This window comes from Puma concolor, chromosome E2 (genome assembly GCF_028749965.1).
Source record: "Puma concolor isolate L17-30 chromosome E2, mPumCon1.1.hap2, whole genome shotgun sequence".
NCBI lineage: Eukaryota > Metazoa > Chordata > Mammalia > Carnivora > Felidae > Puma > Puma concolor.
In genome coordinates this window covers 50,694,888-50,719,299 of record NC_141681.1, presented here as the reverse complement: position 1 = coordinate 50,719,299, position 24,412 = coordinate 50,694,888, and the positions used below count along the sequence as shown (strand labels likewise).

The window sequence follows — 24,412 nt, the reverse complement described above, 5'->3', positions numbered from 1 at the left end:
CTTCTTACCCCACCTGAGAAAAGAAAAGCCCTTTTCTGTCTCTGTTTGAGACACTTTCAGATTTGGGAAATTGGAGCATTCACCCTAATGAAAGTCCCTTTGAATGAAGTCTCTCCTCACTGAAGTCCAGATGTGTTTCTAGTTGACAGGTCCCATGAGCTAGGGATGCAATCAGTCTATTGACATCTAGTGTGGATCAGCGAGCACCTCAGTGTCACATGACTCCATCAGGCAATAAGCTTTTTCTGAGGGTGTTTCTGTGCGATCCAGAGGGCCCAGGGGCACCCATAAAGGGTTTTCCACTTTTTAAAAAATTTTTTAATGTTTACTTATTTTTGAGAGAGAGAGAGATCATGCGAGACAGCAGGGGAGGGGCTGAAAGAGAGGGAGACACAGAATCCAAAGCAAGCTCCAGGCTCTGGGCTGACAGCACAGAGCCCGACTTGGGGCTTGAACCCACAAACCGTGAGACCATGACCTGAGCTGAAGTCGGATGCTTAACCGACTGAGCCACGCAGGTGCCCCAGGGACTTATTTATCTCCTAGTTGCCTTAACCAATATCTCTCCCATTACCCCACTCCTAGTCCCTGGTAACTGCCATTTTACTCTGCCTCTATGACTTTAGTTTTTTTTTGTTTTGGGGCTTTTTTAGATTCCACATATAAAAATTATACAGTAGTTGTCTTTCTCTGTCTGACTTATCACACTTAGTATAATGTGATTGATCCGTGTTGTCCCCAAATGGCAGAATTTCCTTTTTTCTCATGGCTGAATAGTAGTTCATATCTACATCATGTCATCTTTATCCATTCATCTGTCGATGCCACTTATGTCGCTGCCATAGTTTGGTTATTGTGAATAATGCTGCCATATACACGGAGGTGCAGTACCTCTTTGGTGACCTGTGTTCATTTCCTTTGGATATATATACTCCGAAGCTGGAGTATCCATGATGTCACAATTTAGGGCCCCCCAGAGGGGTACACAGTGGCACAGTCTGAGTCAGTTTCCTGAGTGGAGCGATCCCAACCCACTTCAATTCAGCACAGTCCATGCTGGGGCTGGAACAGCTCGGGCGGACAGTATCAGATTTCAGCCCAGAGACCGGTCCAGGCAATGAGGAACTGTAATTTCAGCATTCCAAAAAAGCCACCTGCTTCTCTCTGGCAGCAGCAAAGCTGAGACTATAGGGCAAGATGGCTGTGCCCAAGTCCAAGTAAGGCCATCCTGAGCCCTTTCTACCTTGTTATTCTTAGAGTCCAAACTGACCTCTCAAAAATATGCACACCAGGCTGGAGAAGCATCTGCCTCTTGGGGTTAGACATCTGATTCTCTGAGAGCTCATTAGCAGCTAAAAACTGCTTTTGAAAACTCCAAAAGTGTATCTCCACAAGGAGATGGCCTCTCTTTTCATGTTGCCTCCTTTCTCCCAGAGGCTCCAACAGACAAGACTCATAGCAAAAATCATCAATTACAGAGACTTATTCTGTTCCCAAAATTCAAAGTTTAATTTTTTTTTTAATTTTTAAATGTTTACTTATTTTTGACAGAGACAGAGCGTGAGTGGGGGATGGGCAGAGAGAGAGGGAGTCAGGGAATCTGAAGCAGGCATCAGGCTCTGAGCTGTCAGCACAGAGCCTGACGCAGGGCTCGAACCCACGAACCGTGAAATCGTGACCTGAGCCAAAAGTTGGACGCTTAACCAACTGAGCCACCCAGGTGCCCCCAAAGTTTACATTTTAACCTGCTGACAGGAAGCAGGAAGCAAGGGAGTTGTGGCCTCTGACACATCCTCTGCAGCTTTCTCTGACTGAGATGATCCCTCTAGCGTTTAGGTCATAATCTTAGAAACTTGCATCAATTTTTATCATACATTGTAGCCACAAAATACAAAGCCATGTCTTTAAAAGCCCCTTTGTTTTACCCCCTCTTTGTAAGCTTACTCAAACCCCAGGCAGTAGGTCTAACATTTACAAGGTTAGCAATGGCTGGGGAGGAGGGTTGTGACAACACCATGAAAGTGTTTTCTATCAGGGAACCTCAGTCTTTCCCTCCTCCATCCACCCTCTTTATTTCTCTGGTTTATCTAAAATTTTGTCTTGTGGGGTGAAGACACAATTTTCTAGAGAAAGAAAAAAAAACCAGTCCAAGCTTCCAAGAGTCCTCTCCATGTGGAGTCAAACAAGACACTCTTGATTCCCCAGCAATGGGCTGTCATGACACATGTGAAGTATGTCTACCAGGGGACACTCAGCACCATTAGACATTCAGTACCTAAGATTTAATTACAGGCTAGTCACATACACACACTCTGCCTACAATGCATTCACATTCCTGACATCCAAAAGGAAAGCAAGTGTTTGGCCTACACCACATCATTTGTACAGTTTAGGCCCAAGTGAACCACTTTTTATCACTTAGGGAATGGTGGAAACCCTACAGAAATCCCAGGTCTCAGATGTCAGAGGTAATGAATATCTTTTACAATATCTGCTCTCTCATTGTTTCCTTATATTTGACACAGAGAAATGGACAGTGCCTACTATTTGGTAATGAGGTAGGGAAATAGGTTTCTCATGAGTCTTTTGTCAGAGTATATTGGCATAGCCTTTCTAGAAGACTCTCAGACAATGTGGATCAAAATATAAAATGTGGGGTGCTTGGGTGGTTCCATTGGTTAAGAATCAGACTCTTGATTTTGGTTTCGGTCATGATCTCATAGTCATGATATCAAGCCCCATGTCAGGCTCTGTGCTGGTCATGGAGTCTACTTAAGATTCTCTCTCTGGGTTCCTCCCCCACTCATGCACACTCATGTTTTCTCTCTCTCAAAAAAACATGTAAAATGTGACAATGCTATGCTAGGAAGGGTATGAAGAAACTGAATCACTCATACATTGCTGCTGGGAATATAAAATATCAGATACTCTGGAAAATAGTTTGGGAATTTCTTTTAAAACAAAACATGCAGGGTGCCTGCGTGGCTCAGGCAGTTAAGTGTCTGGCTTTTGATTTTGGCTCAGGTCATGATCTCGGAGTTCGTGAGATTGAGCCCTGCATGGGGCTCCGTGGTGACAGCTCAGAGCCTGCTTTGGATCCTCTGTCTCCCTCTCTCTCTGCCCCTCCCCTGCTCACACTGTCTCTCTTTCTCAAAATAAATAAATAAACATTAAAAATAAATAAATAAAACAAAACATGCATTGGGAAGCCTGGCTGGATCAGTCAGTAGGCCGTGCAACTCTTGATCTCAGGGTTGTGAGTTCAAGCTCCAAACTGGATATAGAAATTACTCAAAAACTAAATCTTAAAAAAAAAAAAAAAAATAGGCCATCAGTTACACTCTTGAACATTTATCCCAGAGTAACAAAAATTTATGTTCATGCAAAAACCTGTGAGTGTTTACAGAAGCTCTATTCATCACATCAAAAACCAGAAACAACCGAAATGCCCTCTAACAGGTACATGGTTAAACAAACTGTAGTACACCTACCCCATGGAATACTCATCAGCAATAAAAGGAACTCTGAAAATCATTAAAAGGAAACCTCATTAAAATAGAGTCGGGAGGCCAGAAGGGGGAGCTCTCACGTGTACCACTCACCCTGAACAAGTACCAATTATAGAGTCCATCAGAAGAATCCTCAACAGGAAAGAATCATCAATTACAGGCCCCAACAGGAAAAGACTACTTTGCATCTTATAAGCATACACTGCTATCCGATAGATCTGAGATGACTGAAGTGTTTTGTATCTGTGCTAATATGGTAGCATATGACTACTGAGCACTTGAGGAGTGGGGCTAGAGTGCCTGAAGAACTGAACTTTTAATTGTAATCTGAACAGTCACCTGTGGCTAGTTGGCTACCATATTGGTGGTGCAGCTCTAGGCTCTACTGTTTCAATGTTCACTTTTAGGTCTTAGTAACCATATGGAACTGATTTACAAATCAGCATGGTGTGAGATAGAAGTCAAGGTTCATTCATTTTCTATGTATCTGATCACTACCATATACTGAAACGATCCTCTACTGATACACTGATTTACTGGAAGATCTCTCCACTGTATTGCAATGATTCCTTCGTTGTATATCAAGACGGTACCATACATGAACTCTATTGTGTTTCATTAGTCTGTTGTCCACCACGGTGCCCACCACCACTGTGCCATTCTGTTGTAAAAATTGCATTTTCATCAAAGGTTTGGTATTTGAAAGTATAACCCCTCATGTTGTTCTAGACTGTCTTCACTGTTCTTGGCCCTTTAAATAGCTATATACATTTTAGACACAGTTTGTCATTTTACAGCACTGGTTCTAAAAATTTCTCCCAAGGAAATAACCGTACAAGAGCAGGAAGATGGATGTCACTGTTCTAAATTTTGCATTGAACTGTTTAGGAGATACAAACTGAACATTCATCAGTAGGTAATTGGTTAAAATGTGATATGTCTGTATTACTGGAATACTATGCAATTAAAACATTATAGATCAATATTGATAGAAAAGGTTTCCAACATATTAATGAGTGAATAAAATCAAGTTACAACATAGTATGCATATTGTCCTAGTTTTGCAAAACTGAAAAGATATGTATCCATATGCAGATACCCTAAAAATGTTCAATAAAATCTTGTTTATTATGTTTATTATGGAGACATTAGTGCCTTTTTTAAATTATTTGCTTATTTAAAAATTTCAGGCATTATTTTTTTTATTGTTTTAATGTTTTTATTTATTTTTGAGACAGAGAGACACAATGCATGAGCAGAGGAGGGGCAGAGAGAGAGGGAGACACAGAATCCGAAGCAGGCTCCAGGCTCTGAGCTGTCAGCACAGAGCCCGACACAGGGCTCAAACTCACAGACCGTGAGATCATGACCTGAGCCAAAGTCGGACGCTTAACTGACCAAGCCACCCAGGCGCCCCCAGGCATTATTTTTTAGAGAAAAATCTAATTTTACTCAGGGGAAAAGAAAAAGATTCTCCAGAACACTGATATATGATAAAAATGGCAAATCGTACCTATAAATATTGGCATTTAGATAGGGCATATTTAGGAAAATGCCAACCCTTCAGGTGACAAACACGGACAACAAGAGGTCCAGAAAACTGTTCTGTAAGTATATAGAAAAGGGGGTGTGCTAGAAGAGTTAACAGAGCATCAACTCTTTAAATAAATTTGCTACGAGTTGGAAAGAACAAACATGAGAATCAACTCAACCAAAAGCACAGAGATGAGGAAATCACAAAAAGAATTAATCCAGAGCCATTTTCAATGGGGCCTATATCCTGTCCTATTCATATTCTTTTTAATTACATACACCAATAAATTCTCCTTCTGTCTCAGCTAGTTCAGACTGGGTTTTCTATTTCTTACAACTGAAAACATCCTCATATGAACAGCCATGAGCTCCACTTGTCCACCCTAGGATCTGGTAATGACAAAGCACAGCGTTACTGGCCCTGGATTTCTGATGGTAATATGGAACTCAAGTAGCTGAAAGGTAAGGTCCAGGAAAAAAAAATTGTGTGAAAACCGTTCTTTCTCTCTCTCTCTCTCTCTCTCTCTCTCTCTCTCTCTCTCTCTCCAGTAAATATATACTGAAGTAAACTATTCAACCAAGCAAACTTAAAAAAAAAAAAAAGCAAAGCAGATAAGAATTGTGGGGTGGTATCCAAAATACTCTGTGCCTGGGGCGCCTGGGTGGCTTGGTCGGTTAAGCGTCCGACTTTGGTTCAGGTCATGATCTCACGGTCCGGTCCGTGAGTTTGAACCCCGCTTCGGGCTCTGTGCTGACAGCTCAGAGCCTGGAGCCTGCTTCCGATTCTGTGTCTCCCTCTCTCTCTCTGCCCCTCCCCTGTTCATGCTCTGTCTCTCTGTCTCAAAAAAATAAATAAACGTTAAAAAAAAATTCAAAATACTCTGTGCCTTAATAGCTTAGTTCAACGTCCAAAAGGCATACTATAATATGTCCCCCTTTTTTCACACACCTTTCTCATGAAGACTTTATGGAATTGAAGACAAGTTTCTCTTTTATCATTCAGTCTCTTCTTGTCACAAAAGACCCAAAAGAGATAATGAGATTTATACACAATGGATGATGTACAGAGAGTCTTAAGTGGTAAGATAAAAACTTGCAGAGGACAGGAGCCAACTGCAAAAAAATCTTACACTCAAATTACACATTGCATGATTTTATGTATTTTTTATTAAGTGGTCACTTCCTTGAATTACGTTTTAAAGCTCCTTACAAGAATCCTTTTCCTTGGACAACTGATTATGACTGACTGGGTTGAGCTCCTTAAAATTTTTACGTATTTGTCATATTTATGATAGGTTTCCTTTCCACCAAGTTAGACATTTTCAGGGCACCTACTGTTTGTTAAGTACTGGCTGGAGGTCATGGTCATTCAGCAGTAAACAAACTTCCTGCCCCCATGGAGCTTATATTCTAGTGGGTATGGATTTCGTCATGTCCATCTATATACTTTTGCTAACATCCTGACCTTACCTATCATTCTTAAGGGCTCTCTCCTGTGTAGATTTGACTGAATGTAGAAGTTCTGACTGAAACTTACTCATCTCCGGGCTCCTGGGTGGCTCAGTTGGTTAAGCTTCCGACTTCAGCTCAGGTCATGATCTCCCAGTTCGTGAGTTCAAGCCCCACATCGGGTTCTGTGCTGACAGCTCAGAGCCTGGAGCCTGCTTCAGATTCTGTGTCTCCCTCTCTCTCTGCCCATCCCCTGCTTGTGCTCTGTCTCTCTCTCAAAAGTAAATAAACATTAACAAAAAAAAACTCAGCTCATTGCTGAATTCTTAAAATACAATATTTTATAAATATTCTCTTCTGTGTGGATTTTCTGATGAAAATGAGAAGTCTACAGTCTGAAGAACACTTTTCTCACACTCATCACGTGCACTGGATTTATCACCATTATGGACTCTAACGAACTTGAAGACGTGAACTTTTACTAAAGCCATTACCACAGTCAAAACATTTGTAGGGTTTATCTCCCGTATGGACTCTCCAATGGGCTTGAAGATATGAGGTCTTACCACACATGCCACATTTATAGGGTTTCTCAACTGTGTGATCCTCTGACGAACATGAAGATAGGAGTTCCAGATGAAGCCTTTCCCACATTCTTCACATTTGTAGGGTTTCTCCCCTGTATGGACTCTCTGATGGGCTTGAAGATGTGAACTCTGACAAAAGCCCTTACCACACGTCTCACATTTGTATGGCTTCTCTCCTGTATGGACTCTCTGATGGACCTGAAGATGGGAAATCTGAGTGAAGTACTTACCACATGTGTCACACTTATATGGTCTTTCTCCAGTGTGAACTCTCTGATGGGCCTGAAGGTGGGAATTCAGGCTGAAGTTCTTATCACACATACCATATTTATATGTCTTCTCTCCAGTGTGGATTCTCTGATGGACTTGAAGATTTGAGGCCTTACTGAAGTCCTTCCCACATACCTCACACTTATATGGTTTCTCTCCAGTGCTAACTCTCTGATGAGGACCAGGATTCTGATTAACTAGCCTGTCGCATGCCTCCCATTTGTATGTTTTTTTCTCTAGGAGCGGGGGGGTGGCTCTGATAGGCTTGAAGTTGTGATGCCTGATTGAAGCCTTTATCACACATCTCACATTTAGAGGATTTCTCTCCAGTGTCATTGATACAGCAAATGTTAAGATCTGGGCTACGACTCGAGCCCTTCCCACACATGTCACACCTATACAGATTGTCTCCTGGTTGAAGGAACTCATGGGTGGGAAGACAGGAGTTCTGACTGAAGCCCCTAGCCTACACCTGACATTTGTAGGGCTTCTCTCCTGTGTTGATTCCCTGATGATTTTGCAGGTATGAGCTGACTGAAGCCCTCACCACACTCACCATTCCTACCTCATTTCTCCCCTGCATGAACGCTCTGACAAATGCAAAGCACTGAACTGTTGTTGATGTCCTCCCCACACTCACTACATACATGGTGTTTCTCTCCTGAGTGGGTTATACTATGTTGGAACGATTTCCTCAGGAACTCTTTTCCACAACTATTGTGGTTATAAGCCTTCTCGCTGTTGTGTGCTTCCTGATCATCGTAATGTTGAGAGATCCTTCTCATAACACAATGGTCACACTTAGATGGTTTATTTTTTACATCAATTTGCTGACACCTATTCTGATCATTGTGTGACTCTCTCAGGTAGATTTTCTTCCAGAAATCCCAAGTAGTCTTAATTGGAAACTCTTGACTTTTGATAGTATTGGAACTCTCCCCTTGAAGCTTTATCACACAGTTCTCATCTTCAATAACCTGAGATTCTCCTGCCCACACCTGACAGGAGGAATCACCCTGTGTTGGCAACTCAGACTTCTTGCTTTGCAGATTTATTACAAAGTCTTGATTTCTGGTTAATTTACTTGTAAATGGCTCCCAGATCTGCCAGTATATAACATCTTCATGTGAAAGGTATCTTAATCCTACTTTTTGAAAAGTCTCCATCTTGCTTTGATTCCTGTGTCCTGGAAGGATAAAAAGGATTCAGATGCGAGCATGAAGACAAGTGAATATTGTTCAGAGACAGAAATATTTCACAGATCAATCACACCGGGAGATCTTATTCAACCAGTGAAGACTTCAGCTTGACTTTATCACTGGCTTTTTCGTGCCTATGGAAACACAGTAATGAGCAGGCTCCTTCCTGCCCACTAGGTACCAAGGAGACTCATTTATAACATACCAAGACTAATGTATGAGGTCAAATTAGAAATACAAGGCTACAGAGGAACAAAAAGACGTATCAGAAAGATTTTACAGGGGAGAAACTCTACTTCTTTGTCCATAAAAATAATCACTTAAGTAATTCCTGCCTCTTTTCTGCAGCAGGTATATAAGATCTACAAAATCCTGGATATTTATAAGCCTTAAAATCATGGTTACACTATTACCACCTGCATGTATGTATAAGACAAGGCAAAAATGGCTGGGAAATGCCGAATCTGTCCTTTAGTGTTTACAGAAAGATTATCATGTGATGCCAAGAGTTCCCACAGAGAAAAAGAGAAGACATCCTCAGAAAAGTGCAAAGAATTTATTTGTAAAAGGAAACATTTTCTCTGTCCTAATAATAAATCCATGAGATAGTTTCCTTATATCCTTAATTTAGCCAGTAAACACACATTAAACAAGCTAGATTTGAGAGGATTCCCCTTTATTCCAATGAAGTCCTAATATAGAATACCCAACTGATAAACATTATAACTAGGAAAAAAAACACTAGAAAATGTATTCTCATAGCGGACATATCGTATGGGAGTAAAAATCCTATGACCATTGTGGCCACTTAATTTGGCTGGATTTTCTGCTGAACAGTTAGAGTCATCTCTTAGCTTTTGTGGATTTGTGTTTGTACAAAAGGTGTTATGGTACACAGCACACAAGATGGCCCCCAATGATCCCTGCCTCCTGATATCCATACTCCTATAAAGGTCCCCTCTCACAATGTATCAGGATCACTCTGTGTAAACAGAATATGGCGGAAGTGATGCTATGACACTTCGAAAGTTAGATTATAAAAGATACTGTGGCTTCTGCCTTCCACTCTCTTAGATCACTAGCTCTTGGGGAAAACAGCTTCCATGTTTTGGGGACACTCAGGCAGCCCCAGGGAGAGGCCCACTTGGCAAGTAAGTGAGACCCCCAAATAATCAACGAGGAACTGAGATATTTTGCCAACAATGATGTGAATGAGTCCATCTTGGAAGCAGACCTTTCACCCTCATCAAGCCCTCAGAAGACTGAAGTTCTGGCATCTCCTTGGCAGTGACTTCATGAGATCCTGAGCCTGAACCACCCAGATACCTGCCCGAGATTCCTGGCTCACAAAAACTGTAAATAAATGCTTGTGGCTTTAAACCAATAAGTTTAAGAGTAATTTGCTTTATAACTATAGATAACTTAATACAAGTACCACAGAACTTCTAATTAGGTTAGACATTAACAATGTTCTGAAATAATCCTTTTATCACCGTGGTTCACTTTGCTCATGTAAGCTTTCTCCAGGAGGAGCAAATACATAGAGACAGAAGGAAAAAATGGTGGTTTCCAGACTAGGGGGAGGAGGTATCGGAGCTACTGTTTAATGGGTATGGAGTTTCAGTTTGAAGATGAAAAAAGTTCTGGAGATATGTGGTGGTCATGGCTGCACAACACTGGGAATGTACTTAAGGTCATTGAGAAGTACACTTAAAATGATATATTTTGTTATGTATATTTTACCACAATAAAAAAAAAAAAAAGCCCTTGTCAGGTAACTAGTATCTCATCCCTTCTAACTGAGAGCTAACGTCAGTGAACATCATTTTACTGTATCTGATTGTCTTTCATACAAGTTGAGATTCCCCTCGTTCTTGTATGACAAGTCATTTTTCCAAAACTCAGACATCTTGAGTATTATAAGACTTGGGATTTCATGTAAATCTTCTGTTTTACTAGGCCCCCTCTGACACCTCTCTCAAAGGCGGAGGGGGGCAGAGCTAGGCCCAGATTCCCTACTTGGCCTCTGTTGATATCTGGTGGGGTAAGGAGTTAACTACTTCTGGGCTGGGGTGAGACTTCGGGCCCTTTACTTCTGGTCTCTGCAGATAAGACTGTGGCTGAAAGGGGCAGAGGTGGTTTGTTACTGTTCCCCATTGGCTTCTACTGACATGGGGTATGAGGAGTTGGCCTCAGCTCTGCCAGGTAGTGGTCAAAGTCCTGAATTTCCACTAGGTCTCCTCTAACACCACCTAAGCTGGGAAAAGGAGAGGCAACTCATTATCACTAGGTGAGTGTGAAGTCCAGGCTTCCACATTGTCTCCTTTGACAACATAGTGGTGGGTGAGTCCTTATTACTCCCTGACAGGGAGTTTGGGGGACTCATTATAGCTGGCAAGGCAGGAAGCCTAGGCTTGTCATTACAGCCTGGCAGGGGCAGGTGTGGGGCGGGTTTTGTTTGTTTGGTTGGTTGGGTTTTTTTTTTTTTTTTTTTTTTTTTTTTGGTCTGTACTCATTGGTATTTCCACATTGCCATCATCTCCAGCACCAAGTCTGGGATATATGAGGCAAAAAGAAAACCCAAGTAACTCACTGCCACATCACTCCTCGAGTCTTAGGTCCCAAGCCAGTCTGCCTGCTTTCATGTTTGCTTTACATACAACATCCAGGATTTTTAGCTGTACTTAGTGGAAAGAATAGGGAAAAGTATGTTTCCTCCATCTTTCCAGAAGTGGCAGTCTCCAGAATTACTTTTTGGGAACAGACCTTGTATGTAAGAACACTGCAGTGTTCTTTAAAAACATTTTTTAGGGGCACCTGGGTGGCTCAGTCTGTTAAGCAACCAACTTCGGCTCAGGTCATGATCTCACAGTTCCAGCCCCGCGTCGGGCTCTGTGCTGACAGCTCAGAGCCTGGAGCCTGCTTCACATTCTGTGTCTCCCTCTCTCTGACCCTCCCCAGTTCATGCTGTCTCTCTCTGTCTCAAAAATAAACATTTTTTAAAAATCTTAAACTACCTAAATGTCTAAGATTAGGGAATTCTTTAAGAACAATTCATTGAACTATAATGTAGTCATTAAAAATGCAGATGTGGGCGCCTGGATGGTTCAGTCAGTTGAGGGTCCGACTGTCATTTCAGCTCAGGTCATGATCCCAGGGTCGTGGGATCAAGCCCCAAGTAGGGCTCTGTGCTGAGCATGGAGCCTGCTTAAGATTCTCTCTCTGTCTCCTTCTGACCACCACCCCCACTCATGCTCTCTCTAAAATAAATAAAAATGTTTTTAAAATGTAGGTGACAGAAACTTCTATTTCTGGCTATAACAGAATAACTAGGACTAAACATGCCCTCCTATCATGAGTAGGAAAATAGGGGGGAAAAGTATGAAACAACCATCTTCAGACATCGAAAGCACAGTACTTTGATCTCTTAAATGCAGGAAACAAATGAGGAGTCCTATGATCACCCCAGATATTTGCCAATCGATAACTTTTGAACTGCAGGTGCAAGAAGGAGGAGCCCAAACAGAGACCTGCTGAGTGGAAGAGACAGAAATCAGAACAAGGAGACTGGGTAGCTGGAAATTGCAGAGCAGAGTTCCAGAAAGAAGAATGCAGAAGAAAAGCGCTGTAAATCTGCACAGGAATCCCTTTGAGTCCACCACTAAAGACCAAACTGTGCACATATATGAGGAAACTCCACAGGCCAGGCAAAAAGTAACCGGAGAGTTATGGGCTGAATGGTTTCCAGAGCTTAGTAGCTTAGTAGGACTTAGAGGTGTTTGAATTCCAAACAGGCAAAATGGAAAGCCCTCACTGACCACTAGGGACATTTGGCAGCAACTGAGGGGCCATGCTTAGGTAAAAGGGCTAAACTATCTCTAGAACAGAGTTTCTCAACAGTTGACATTTTGCAGCAGGCAATTCTTTGTTGCCAGGTGCTATCATGTGAATTGTAGGATATTTAACAGCATCCCCGTCCACTGCCCAGTAGTTGTCAGTAGTACCCACCCTAATCATGACAACCAAAAATGTCCAGACACTACCAAATGTCCCATGGTGGGGCAAAGCTGCTGGAAAGCCACTGCTCTGGAATAAAGATTACTCTAGACCCAACCTAACTAAGCTTAAAAAACAAGGTCGAAAAGAATCAAATTGAACCAAAGGAACATATGATGATCCGATTATTAAAAGAAAAAGCATTTACAAAAAGTTGATGGTCATTCATAATAAATGCTCTTGAGTAAAGTAGGACTAGAAGGGGACTTCCTCAACCCCAGTGACTGGCATCTACAAAAAGGCCAGCAGGTGATGGAGGACTAAACACTTTCTCCCTAAGATTAGGAACAAGTAAAGGATGTATATGGTGAGTACTTCTATCCAAAAGTCTTCTAACAGTCTTAGCCAGTGCAATAAGAGAAGAAAAAGAAATCAACACAATGGGGACAGGAATGGAAGAAGTACAACTTTTTATTTAGTGATGACCATCTGTGTAGAAAATTCTAACAGGTCAGAAAAATGTTTTTAGATTTACTATGCAAAGTTAGCAAGGTCAAGATACAAAAGCCAAGTATATATCTATATTCTAGCAACAAACAGACACTGAATTTCAACAATAACAGCACTTAGAATAGTACCCCCTAAATATCAATCCCTTAGAGATAAATTTATCAAATACATGTAAGAAACCCACATACTGAAAGCTGTGAAACAAAGCTGAGGGAAATGAAATGACCCAAATAAGTGAAAGAAGATCTAAATGCTCATGGGTCAAAATGACTTGTATCCAGAATATTAGAAGAACTATTAAAATTCAATACAAAGTAAACAACTTAGCTTAAAAATTGAGCAAAAGAATTGAACCTTTCAAAAAGAAAATATGCAAATGTCCAAAAGGCAAAAAAAAAAAAAAAAAAAAAAAAAAAAAAAAAAAAAAAGGTAGTCAACATCTAAAGCATCAGAAAATACAAATGAAAACCACAACAATATATCACAACACAACTGTCATTAGGATGACTAAAACTTAAAAGATTGAAAATATCAAATGTTAGAAAAAATGTGGAGCCAACTGAAACTCTAACATATTGCCAAAAGGAATATAAATATGCAACTACAAATGAAAAATTATTTGACATCTCTTAAAAAGCTAAGCATATAACCCAGAGATTAGATTCTCCTCCTAGTTATTTATCAAAAAGAAGAAAGAAAAGAAAAGAAAAGCGCTCAGAGCCTGGAGCCTGCTTCAGATTCTGTGTCTCCCTCCCCCCATCTCAAAAATAATAAAAAATTTAAAAAATAAAATAAAATAGGCTGCTAACTTCACTAAACTTTTCAGAAAGGATATACAAAAAAAAGCACACTAAAAAAAAAAGCACATGACTCAACATCATTTATCATGAGGGAAATACAAATCACAATCACAGTGAGATGTCGATTCATTAGACTTTTATATTTGCTAACTTGTGATTGAGATTGGGACACTGTTAGTGTTATGCCCAGAATTCGTGATCCCCAAAGACCACCAGGGAGCCGAGTCCAATGCAAAAGCAAAGAGCCTTTATTCGAGCTAGCTCGAGCTCAATCCCCTACCTGCACCGATGCAGCAGTGAAATGCTGGAGAGTGTGCGTTTCAAAAGCACAAAGGTTTTATAGGGATCTAGGGGCAGTTAATGGGGTGATGGTCATGGCCTTAGCCGATTGGCTGGGAAAGGGTCAGAGTCCCATTGCGCAGGTTGCCGTGCGTGATTTGAATGGGAAGTTTGAACGGGTGAGCAGGAAGTTACTCCAGGGGAGTAGGCATGGTCTGAGGTTTGAGCGGGAATTTCTTTCTGCGGTTTTCCCGGAAAGGGGGCCATGTCAGGGACATAGTCACTCAAGATGGAGGACACAGAACAAAATGGAGTCGGCCGGCCTAGGTCCGCTCCTTCATTCCCCCCTTGTCATGTAGCTTACAGACCCAATCATGGGACTGGCTGCATTTCTATTTTGTCCTCTTCTGTTATTAGGGGCTTGCACTGAGCACAGAGGACCATTAGTTGGACGGCCCCCACAGGGTCCCTAACAAACAGGACCAGCCTGTTGATGATACAGGGTCCAAGGGTTACTAGTAGGAGCAGGATGGCAAGGGGTCCAGCAAGGGCCGAGATGAGGGTAGTTAACCAGGGAGACCAGTTGAACAAAGACTCGTACCAGGACTGAGATTGTTCTCTAACTTTTGTTTTTGCAGCCCTTCCCTTATGAGGGCCATAGATTCTTTTACAACACCCGAGTGATCAACATAGAAGCAACATTCTTCCCCTAGGGCTGCGCATAGTCCTCCTTGCTGCATGAAAAGTAAGTCTAATCCCCTTCTGTTTTGGAGTACTACTTCTGATAAGGAAGTAAGGGATTCCTGTAGATGAGAAATTGATTTCTCAATTCTTTCTATGTCTAAGTCAATGGCTGCCCTTAGGGTTCTGTAGTTTTTGTCCTGGATGACGAGTGAGGATATTCTGGTCCCTGCCCCCACTAATCCCAGTCCAAAGAGCGCTAAGGACCTGGGAGTGGACACAGGGAGTGAGGCCACTGGAACAGGCCCACCATGCATTTTTGGGGGGAAGTAGATACACTGTCTCTCTGGGGACTGTTAGGATTTCATTACAGAAATGAGACTGCCTGGGGGGGGGGGGGGGGGGTGGGCACGTGGCCTATGCAAGTGCCCTGCCCTGTTACTGCCTGGATGGTTAGTCTTGCAGTAGCCTGCTGCCATCTTCAGGAGATAGAGTTGGAGGCTGTTGTATAATTACCTTTAATGGCAATACCTTCGTAATATGGGGGCCGGACATTTAGACAGAGCCAACAGGACTTGGTCAGGTTGGGCCTAGAAGCGTTTAGTAACTGGTATCCTCCAACAACCATGCTCTACAGGGGGTCTGTATCAGGTAGTGAGTTGTGACCTGGGGCAGGAGATGCGGGTGACACTCCGGTAGGGACAGGGGATGTGGAGGGCTGTGTGGCCGGGGCCTGGGTGTTTCTGGGCATGGCCGTCCGGGCGGGGGCAGGTCGGGGAACTAGTACTTGGTGGGGTCCTACCCCCTTGGGGGACTGCTGGGCAAGGGGAGTCGCTTGCATTCAGAGGGTAAATAACGTTCCCTTGTCCTTGGCTCCCAGCCTAACCCGGTCGTATATCCTGAGTCCCCAGGTTTTTCCACTCTCCCGTCCTGTTGTTTTTTTACCTTGGCTTGTAAAGGATATAACTATGGGATTACCGTGCCCCCAGGCATATGGCAGTCAGGGGCCACTGGGTCGCTTTACCACGATGAGATCTCTGGTGTGTGGTGGGGTCCACCAGATGTGCCCCGTCGAGACACATGACTAGGAGGCGCAAAAGTAGCCAGCCGCGTCCCCGCATGTGCTCGAGCGAGAGTGGCCAGGGCAGACATAGAAATAAAGGAATCCGGGGGCATATGGTGATAAGGGGAGCAGAGTTTGGAGGTCTACGCAAAGTTCTGGGAACCAAGTGTCCCTGGGGTGGCTCTGGGAAATCTGATTAAGTATTGTCCCCGAGCTGGTGTCTATGATCTGCCAGGTGATGTTTTGGGGGGCGTGGGGACTCTCGGCAGCATGAGCAGTGACAAGCAGAGCTGAAAGAGTTACCAATATTAGGTGGGTCGAATGCGATGTAGCTTGAGCTTGAGTGGGTTGTGTTGGTCCTGATTGACGGCCCATCGCATGACGAAGTCCTTCCGGATCCAGGAGGGGTCTGCTGGCCGAACGTGGGTGTGATGGACCCAGGTCTCAATGCCATCTACTTTGAGAGCAGTGGGGGTTGTCAGCACCACAATGTAGGGTCCCTTTCAGCGTGGCTCAAGGGTCTCTCGGTGGTGCCTCTTGACGTAGACCCAGTCTCCCGGCCTGTACTGATGAAGTGTCGGGGTTGGGCCAGCCTCGTAGATGGCATGGAGGCGCGGCCAAATGTCCTCGTGTGCCTTCTGGAGCCCTCTCAAGGAAAGAAAAAGTTCTTGATCTTTAAACTCAGCAAGAAGTTCATCTCGAAGGTTGGGAATAATAGGGGGTGGCCTGCCAAACATGATCTCATAGGGAGTAAAACCCAGGGTGTAAGGAGTGTTCCTAACCCGGTAAAGGGCGTACGGTAGGAGAGTCACCCAGTCCCCGCCAGTCTCCATGGTTAATTTGGTAAGGGTCTCTTTTAGGGTTCTATTCATTCTTTCTACCTGTCCTGAGCTCTGGGGCCTATAAGCACAATGTAATTTCCAGTTTGCCCCCACTGCCTTGGCTACTGCCTGCGTTACCTGTAAGATAAAAGCTGGTCCATTGTCTGATTCTATCATGGCACGAAAACCATACCTGGGTAAGATGTCTTCTAGTAGCTTCTTAGCCACCGTCTCAGCCATTTCACGCTTGGTTGGGTATGCCTCCACCCAGCCAGAGAAGGTGTCTGTAAACACTAAAAGATATTTATAACCATACTTTCCTGGTTTGACTTCAGTGAAGTCAACTTCCCATTGGGCTCCCGGTCTGGTGCCTCTGAGCCTGGTTCCTTTTTTGTTTGATGTGGCCCTCGCGTTGGTGAGTTGGCAGGTCTTGCAGACAGACACAACTTGCTCTATTTTGGTGTCCTGTTGGTGAATCTTGATTCCGGCATGTCAGATTAAGTCTTTTAATTTTCAGGCCCCCATGTGAGTAGACCAATGCATGTGCTCTAATACCGAGACTCCGAGCCGGTCTGGCAGCACAAGCTCCTTGTTAGGTGTATACCACCATCCCTTTATCTCCTGGGCCATGGGGAGTTTCTTGATCTGCTGTGACTCCTCCTGGGAGTATTTGGGCTGGTCTGGTAAAACTGGGTCTCCCGGGTCCGGTAGTTGTATGGTCATGGTGGGGACTGAAGTAAGGGCTACTGCCTTGGCTGCCTGGTCAGCCTTTTGATTACCTCTAGCTACTGGGTTATCAGTTTTCTAGTGCCCTTGGCAGTGGATAATGGCCAGCTTGGCAGGAAGCCATAAGGCTGTAAGCAGGTCAAGTATCTCCTGCTTATTTTTTATAGTCAGTCCTTCTGCCATCAGTAACCCCCTCTCCTGATAAATTGCCCCATGAATATGAGCTGTGGCAAACGCATAACGGCTGTCTGTGTAGATGTTAACTCGTTTTCCAGCTCCCAGCATCAGCACCTTGGTGAGGGTGACGAGCTCTGCTTGTTGGGCTGACGTTCCAGAGGGTAGAGCCTCCGCCCATACGGTGTCCGTTTCAGTGCCCACCCCTGCACCCGCATACCTGTGTCCATCCCGCACAAGGCTGCTGCCATCAGTGAACCAAGTAGCCTCGGCATCAGGGAGGGGCCGGTTGGTCAGATCCATCTGGAATCCATGTACTTGTTCCAGGATCCCCACATAGTCATGTAGTAGAGCATCTAGGTCAGGGTCAGGCAGCGGGGTTGCAGGATTGAGGGCCGCACTGGGGCGGAACTGCACCCGTGGAGGGTTGAGTAGGAGGCTCTGGTAATGAGCCATACGTGTGTTGCTTATCTATCAGGAGGCTGTTTCAGAACCCCTTCAATGGCGTGTGGGGGTCATGATCCAGATCTCCTGTCCTAGGATCAGTTTGTCTGCGTCCTTGACTAGAAGTGCTGTTGACGCAATAATTCTTAGGTATGGCGGCCAGCCGGCAGCCACTGGGTCTAGCTTTTTGGACAAGTAAGCCACGGGGCGGTTCCAGGGGCCTAAGGCTTGAGTTAGAACCCCTTTTGCTATTCCCTGGTGTTCATCTACAAAGAGGTGGAAGGGCTTCGTAATGTCTGGCAGGCCCAGGGCTGAGGCACCTAGGAGGGCCTTTTTTAACTGATTAAAGACAGTTTCTTCTTTTTCAGTCCATTCAAATGTTTTCCCCTCTTTGGTAGCTTCATATAGGGGCCTGGCAATCTCAGCAAAACCCGGAACCCAGAGGCGGCAGTAGACGGCTGATCCTAGGAATTCCCTTACTTCCCTTCGGGAGGTGGGAGTAGGGATCTTCAGGACAGTTTCTTTTCTGGCATCTGATAACCACCGCTGTCCACCCTCCAGGATGTATCCCAGGTAACTTACCCTCTCCCTGCATATCTTAGCCTTTTTCGCGGATGCACGGTACCCCAAGGCCCCGAGGGTAGCCAGCAGGTCCTGGGTCCCTCGCTCACAGTCCTTGGCCGTCTCAGCAGCAATCAGGATGTCATCTATATACTGTAGAAGGGTGAGGCCAGGGTATTCCTTTCTGTACTCACGAGGACCCAGGTCCTTGTGTAGTGCCTCATCGAAGATGGTGGGCGAATTTTTGAACCCCTGAGGCAGCCGTGTCCAGGTGAGTTGTCTGCTGTAGCACTCCTCCGGATCATGCCACTTGAAGGTGAACAAGGGTTGGCTTTGGGGTGCCAGCAGCAGACTGAAGAGGCGTCCTTTAAATCTAGTACAATATACCAGGCCCTGGAGGGCACCAAGGAGCTCAAGAGAGTATATGGGTTGGGAACAGTTGGGTGTATGTCCGTGACCCCCCGGAGGTCTTGTACCAGTCGATAGTCATTTGTGTGAGGCTTTTTGACCAGCAGTAGGGGGGTGTTCCAGGCAGACTGGCAAGAACTAGTACCCCTAGGCTTCATAGTCTCCGGATGTGTGGCTGGATCCCCTTCCGGGCCTTCTGAGACATGGGGTATTGTTTGATCCTTACCGGACCTTCTCCTGGCTTGAGCTCTACCAGGACTGGGGTCCTGTGAGTGGCTAGTCCTATCCCCCAGTCTCTGCCCAAACCGAGGGGAATTCTTGTAGCCATCTGTCTATATTATCCTCTCTCGGGAGAGCCTCCTAGTGGAGGCGGTATTCATCCTCTAGTTTCATAGTCAGGACCTGGATGGGGTGGCCCTTGCCATTGGTGACCTGAGGCCCCCCTTGTCTGAAAGTTATCTGAGCTCCAATCTTGGTAAGTCCCATCCTAACAGCGGGTAGGGGCATTCTGGTATTACCATGAAGGAGTGGGATACCCGGCCCTTCCCCAAATCTACCATTCTTTGGGTAGTCCATGAATACTGGCTCATACCAGTCGCCCCTTGTACCCAGGACTTCTTGCTGGCTAGTTTTCCTTGTGGGGTACAGAGGACCGAATGTTGCGTTCCAGTGTCAACAAGGAAGTCAACCGGGGTCCCCTCCACTTTAAGAGTTACCTTGGGCTCGGGGAGAGGGTCCAAACCTCGACTCCCCTAATCACTCAGCTCATCTAGCTCTAAGACTTTTACTTGATCAGTCTTGCTTCCCTTCCCGCTGGCCTTTTTCGGACAATCTTGGGCCCAATGCCCCATCTCCTTGCAGTATGCTCACTGATCTTTCTGCAGCCTCTGCTTCCCCCCTTGGTGGTTCCTTTACCTCCTTTTGAGTCGTCTGCCAGCTGCCAGAGACAGCGGTCTCGTTCCTCGGGGGAGTCAGCAGTGGTGGCTAGTAGTATTCTGGCCAGGTCTCGAGTCTGCTTACTGCTGGCAGCCGCCATGGCATGAGCCTGCTTGTCCTCAGGAGGCTCCCGGTTATTATATACCTTTTTGGCTACCACCAGTAAGTCCTGCAGACTTTTTTCTCCTAGTCTATCTATTTTCTGTAATTTTTTCCTAATGTCTATGGCCAACTGGTTTACAAAGGCCATGATAACAGCTGCCTTGCTTTCTGGAGCCTCTGGATCCATGGGGGTATAGGTACGGAATGCCTCCATGATCCGTTCTAAAAAGGCAGCCGGAGATTCATCTTTTTCCTGTTGCACATTTCCTACCTTGGCCAAATTGGTCGGCTTCCTAGCAGCCATTCAGAGACCCCCCATTAGAGTCTGGCGGTAGACCCGGAGCCTCTCCTTACCTTCTGCCGTGTTGAAATCCCACTCGGGCCAAGTTAAGGGGAAGGAGGCATCTATCTGAGCCTGGTTGGTGGTGGGATTCCCGTCTGTGCCCGGAACTAGTTTTCAGGCCTTATTGAGGATTCTTTCTCTTTCCTCAGTCATGAACAGGACCTGCAAAAGCTGCCGGCAATCGTCCCATGTGGGCTGATGGGTAAAAAGAACAGAGTCTAATAAATCAATAAGCTCTGCCGGTTTCTCGGAAAACTTAGGATTCTAAGCTTTCCAATTGTAGAGGTCACTAGTGGCGAAAGGCCAATAGTGATGGGGCTGATTCCCCTCTACGTCTGGGGGTCCGGTGGCTCACAGGGGCAGAATAGTAGAGTCAGCGGAAGAGGCGGATTGCTCCCTCTGAGTCCTTTGTCTGGTAAAGGGCGGGCTTCCCACTGGAGCGTTTCCGCCTCCCGCTCTCGGAACAGCATCTGCCTCCCCTGGAGGGGGAGGATGGTGTTCTTCCGGCATCCTAGGGGGGGTTATATAGGAGAGGAAAAATTCATTCTTCTTCAGTCCCCCCTTGTAGGACAGGGTAGAGGGGTGCTGAAGGCTGGATAAGACTTTTCTTGTTCTCCTTCTTCTCTGTCCCCTGCAAAGCAAGAATGGGTTTCGGCTCCGGAGGGCGTGGGGCTAGGAAGGGCTTAAGCCAAGAGGGTGGGTCTTCTACAAGGTCCTGCCAAGTGGTAATGTAAGGGAGCTGATCAGGATGGCCCGTCTTAGGCCGAGAGATGATACCCCTGACTCGGTGGATGGTAGGGAGGTCGAAGGTTCTCTCTGGCAGCCATCTGACATTGAAAGCTGGCCACTCGCTAGAACAAAAAACCTGCCACTGACCCTTTCGGACTTCCACACTGAGGTTGTTAGCTCTTCCCCTGACATCCTTAAAGTGATCAATCATAATACTTAGAGGAGTAGTCTGAGTCTGTCCCATAATATCCATCCAGTAAGTCCAGAGAACAAAACAGAGAAACACAGAAACAGACAGAGGGCCCCTAGAAACAGTCTTCCAACTCCATGGAAGCAAAGATGAAAGCTAGACGACGGCCTCACACTGACCGGCGGGAGCGACCTGCCTCGTCTCAGACCTTTGAGGGGAATCCACATCCCTCCAGAAGGGAGGATCGGATGTCTTCCAGAACTCCCGGCCCGTGGTCCTCCAGTGCATCCACTTAGACCGCGCCAGGCACTACCAGAATTTCAGAAATGAGCTCACACAGAAGAGACAGGGAACGAACAGACACTAACCATGGCCAGTCAGGCTCTCCGGGTCGGGGGTCCCTCGGGGGTCTTGGGGATCCTGGACGAGCCCCCAAATGTTATGCCCAGAATTCGTGATTCCCCAAAAACCACCAGGGAGCCGAGTCCAATACAAAAGCAAAGAGCCTTTATTTGAGCTAGCTCGAGCTCAATCCCCTACCTGCACTGACACAGCGGTGAGATGCCGGAGAGACAGCGAGTTTCAAAAGCACAAAGGTTTTATAGGGATCTAGTGGCAGTTGGTGGGGTGATGGTCATGGCCTTAGCCGAGGCTGGGGAAGGGTCATAGTCCCGTTGCACAGGTTGCCATGCGTGATTTGAACGGGAAGTTTGAACGGGTGAGCAGGAAGTTACTACAGGGGAGTAGGCGTGGTCTGAGGTTTGAGCGGGAATTTCTTTCTGTGGTTCTCCCAGAAAGGGGGCCATGTCGGGGACACAGTCACTCAAGATGGAGGACACAGAACAAAATGGAGTCAGCCGGCCTAGGTCCGCTCGTCCAGTTAGCAGGACGCTGGGGGTCACTTCTCCTCTGCACCCTCTGAGAACTTGGGGCAGAGACAGGAAAGGAGGCTGGGAGAGATCACAATTTTGTCTCTGGTCCAGGATAAATCACGGAGGACAATCACAGGCCCGAGCTGGGAGTGAGGCCAGCCCTTCTTTTAAAAAGGGGGTGGGGTGGGGTAGTGAAAAGTCAAGAGGAATCCTAAAGGCCCTGCTTCGCGCAGGCGTCGGAGAAGGGCCGGCGACGCTGCAGCGCTGAACTCACCCCGGGCTCACAAGCTTCCAGGAACCCAGCGCTTCTTGGAAAGAAATCGTAGATTGGTAACAACCGGCCACCGTCCCTGTGCCAGGATCGCTTTCAAGCATTCTTACATCTACTTACTTCACGTAAACCCCACTGCACTAGTGCCTACTAGGAAGGTACTACCCTTAATTCCACTTTACAGAGGACAAATGGAGAAAGTAAACAAGTCCACGAAATGTCGCTAGAAGGCGGCAGAGCGTGTAGGAGTGGGGGAGGCGAGAGAAACCGAGGTCGCGACCCCCGCCCGCCCGCCCGCAACGCCAAGGTGACACACCCCGCCGCCCCGGCCCTCAGCGGCTTCTATGCCTCTTCTATTCCCCGAGCGACAGGGCGGCACTTGCGGGCTCTGCGCCCGGGCAAGCTTGGCAGAGACGCAGGGTCTCTGCACCGACTCACCTCCCACAAGGTACCGATGAAGGCGGCTTCGCCCTCCCAGGGCGGAAGTGCCCTGTCGGCCACCGTCCCTCGACTACTCTTCCCAGAACCCCCTGCGGTACAAAGGGCTTATAGCTTCTTTCCGTGGCAGTGGCTGTGACTCCCCCAGGCCTGGACTACGCTTCCCAGAATCCTCCGTAATGCGGCTCTAAAGGTTGCCACTTTTTCCCCCCTTAAATGTATAACAGTTGCAGTTAAGTCCGTTCTCAGGTGCTATTAGCGTTTGACCTTTCTTTTCTTTTTCTTTTCCTTCTTTACTTGTTTAAAAAAAAAAACCTTCATTAGGAACGCCTGTGGGTGGCTCAATGGGTTGAGCCTCCAACTCTTGATTTTGGCTCAGGTCATGATCTCAGGGTCTTGGGATTGAGCCCAGCTTCTGGCTCTGCGGCTCTGCGCTGAGCGTGAAGCCTACTTAACATTCTTTCTTTCTCCCTCCCCCCACCCCCTCAGTCTCTCTGCCTGTCTCCCCCACTCGTTCTCTCTCTAAAAAAAAAAAAAAAATTATATATATGTATATATATTATATATATGTAAATATATATATATTTTTTTAATTACAGTACTAATAGGTGCGACTGTAAAGAAATGTAGCTGTATAGGAGAGAGAAGTGAAGCTAGGCTCTCAAGGCCGGTTTGATGCTAGTGTATCTGGAAGTGTGGAGATCTCTGACAACGTTTACCTGATATGAGGTTTTCTTTCCAATGATAATAAGTTTCCGCAAAAACAAAGAGTGACTTCTGATGGATCCAGACCACAAGACAAATAACTAAAGTTTCCCGCTCCTCTCGGTTTTAATTGGGCACTTGGAAATGAGGGTATTTTTCTGATAAATGAAAAAAAAATTGTAGTGGCAGGGAAGTAAAGGAAGTACTTCAGTTTGGAAAAGAAAAGCCTGAAATACATCTTGAAAATGTCTCTTTAGTTTGCTTTCAGCATATCACCTACAGTCCATTCTGCACTTGACATCATAAAATACAATAAGATGTTTTATTTTTCTACAGGGTGGTTGCAATCAATGAACCATGATTATTCAAAATTAGGTGTGAAAGTGGGGGATCTTGATCAGATAATAGTAACAAATTCAACTTTTTTTCAGCTTCATTGAGATATGATTGAGAAAAAAGTTGTAACATATTTAAAGTGTACGTGGTGAACTGATATGTGTTCATTGTGAAAGGATTTCCACGATGAATTCGCACATCCATCAACCTAACTCTGTTTGTTTTGGTGAGGACCTGTGAGTTCTACCCGCAGCAAATTTCAAGTATGCAATAGGGCACTATCAAATCCTCAGACCCTATTCATCTTATAACTGAAAGTTTGTACCCTTTAACCCAACCTCTCCTCACTTTCCCCACCTTCCAACCTCAAGCAACCACCATCATTCTACTCCCTATTTCTATGAATTCAGCTTTTTATTTCCCCCCCTCCTAGATTCTATACGTAAGTGATAACAGGAAGTATTTGTCTTTCTCTGGCTT

General features: G+C 45.4%; 2 protein-coding genes across 2 annotated transcripts; both read right to left on the bottom strand.

Annotated features, from left to right (window-relative positions):
• Positions 1-6,944: 6,944 nt before the first annotated feature.
• On the bottom strand, positions 6,945-15,441 carry ZNF233 (zinc finger protein 233). The gene is given in 5 exon segments (XM_086688647.1): positions 6,945-7,096; positions 7,099-7,594; positions 7,596-7,878; positions 7,880-8,534; positions 15,330-15,441. Coding segments are annotated over 5 exon segments (1,698 nt in total).
• Positions 12,997-22,974, bottom strand: LOC147573644 (uncharacterized). Its single transcript, XM_086690022.1, has 2 exons — positions 22,892-22,974; positions 12,997-20,902 (listed from the first exon to the last, which is right to left on the bottom strand). Exon 2 carries the CDS (start codon positions 20,350-20,352, stop codon positions 19,795-19,797), a length of 558 nt encoding a protein of 185 aa, XP_086546148.1. The 5' UTR covers positions 20,353-20,902; positions 22,892-22,974; the 3' UTR covers positions 12,997-19,794.
• Positions 22,975-24,412: the final 1,438 nt, after the last annotated feature.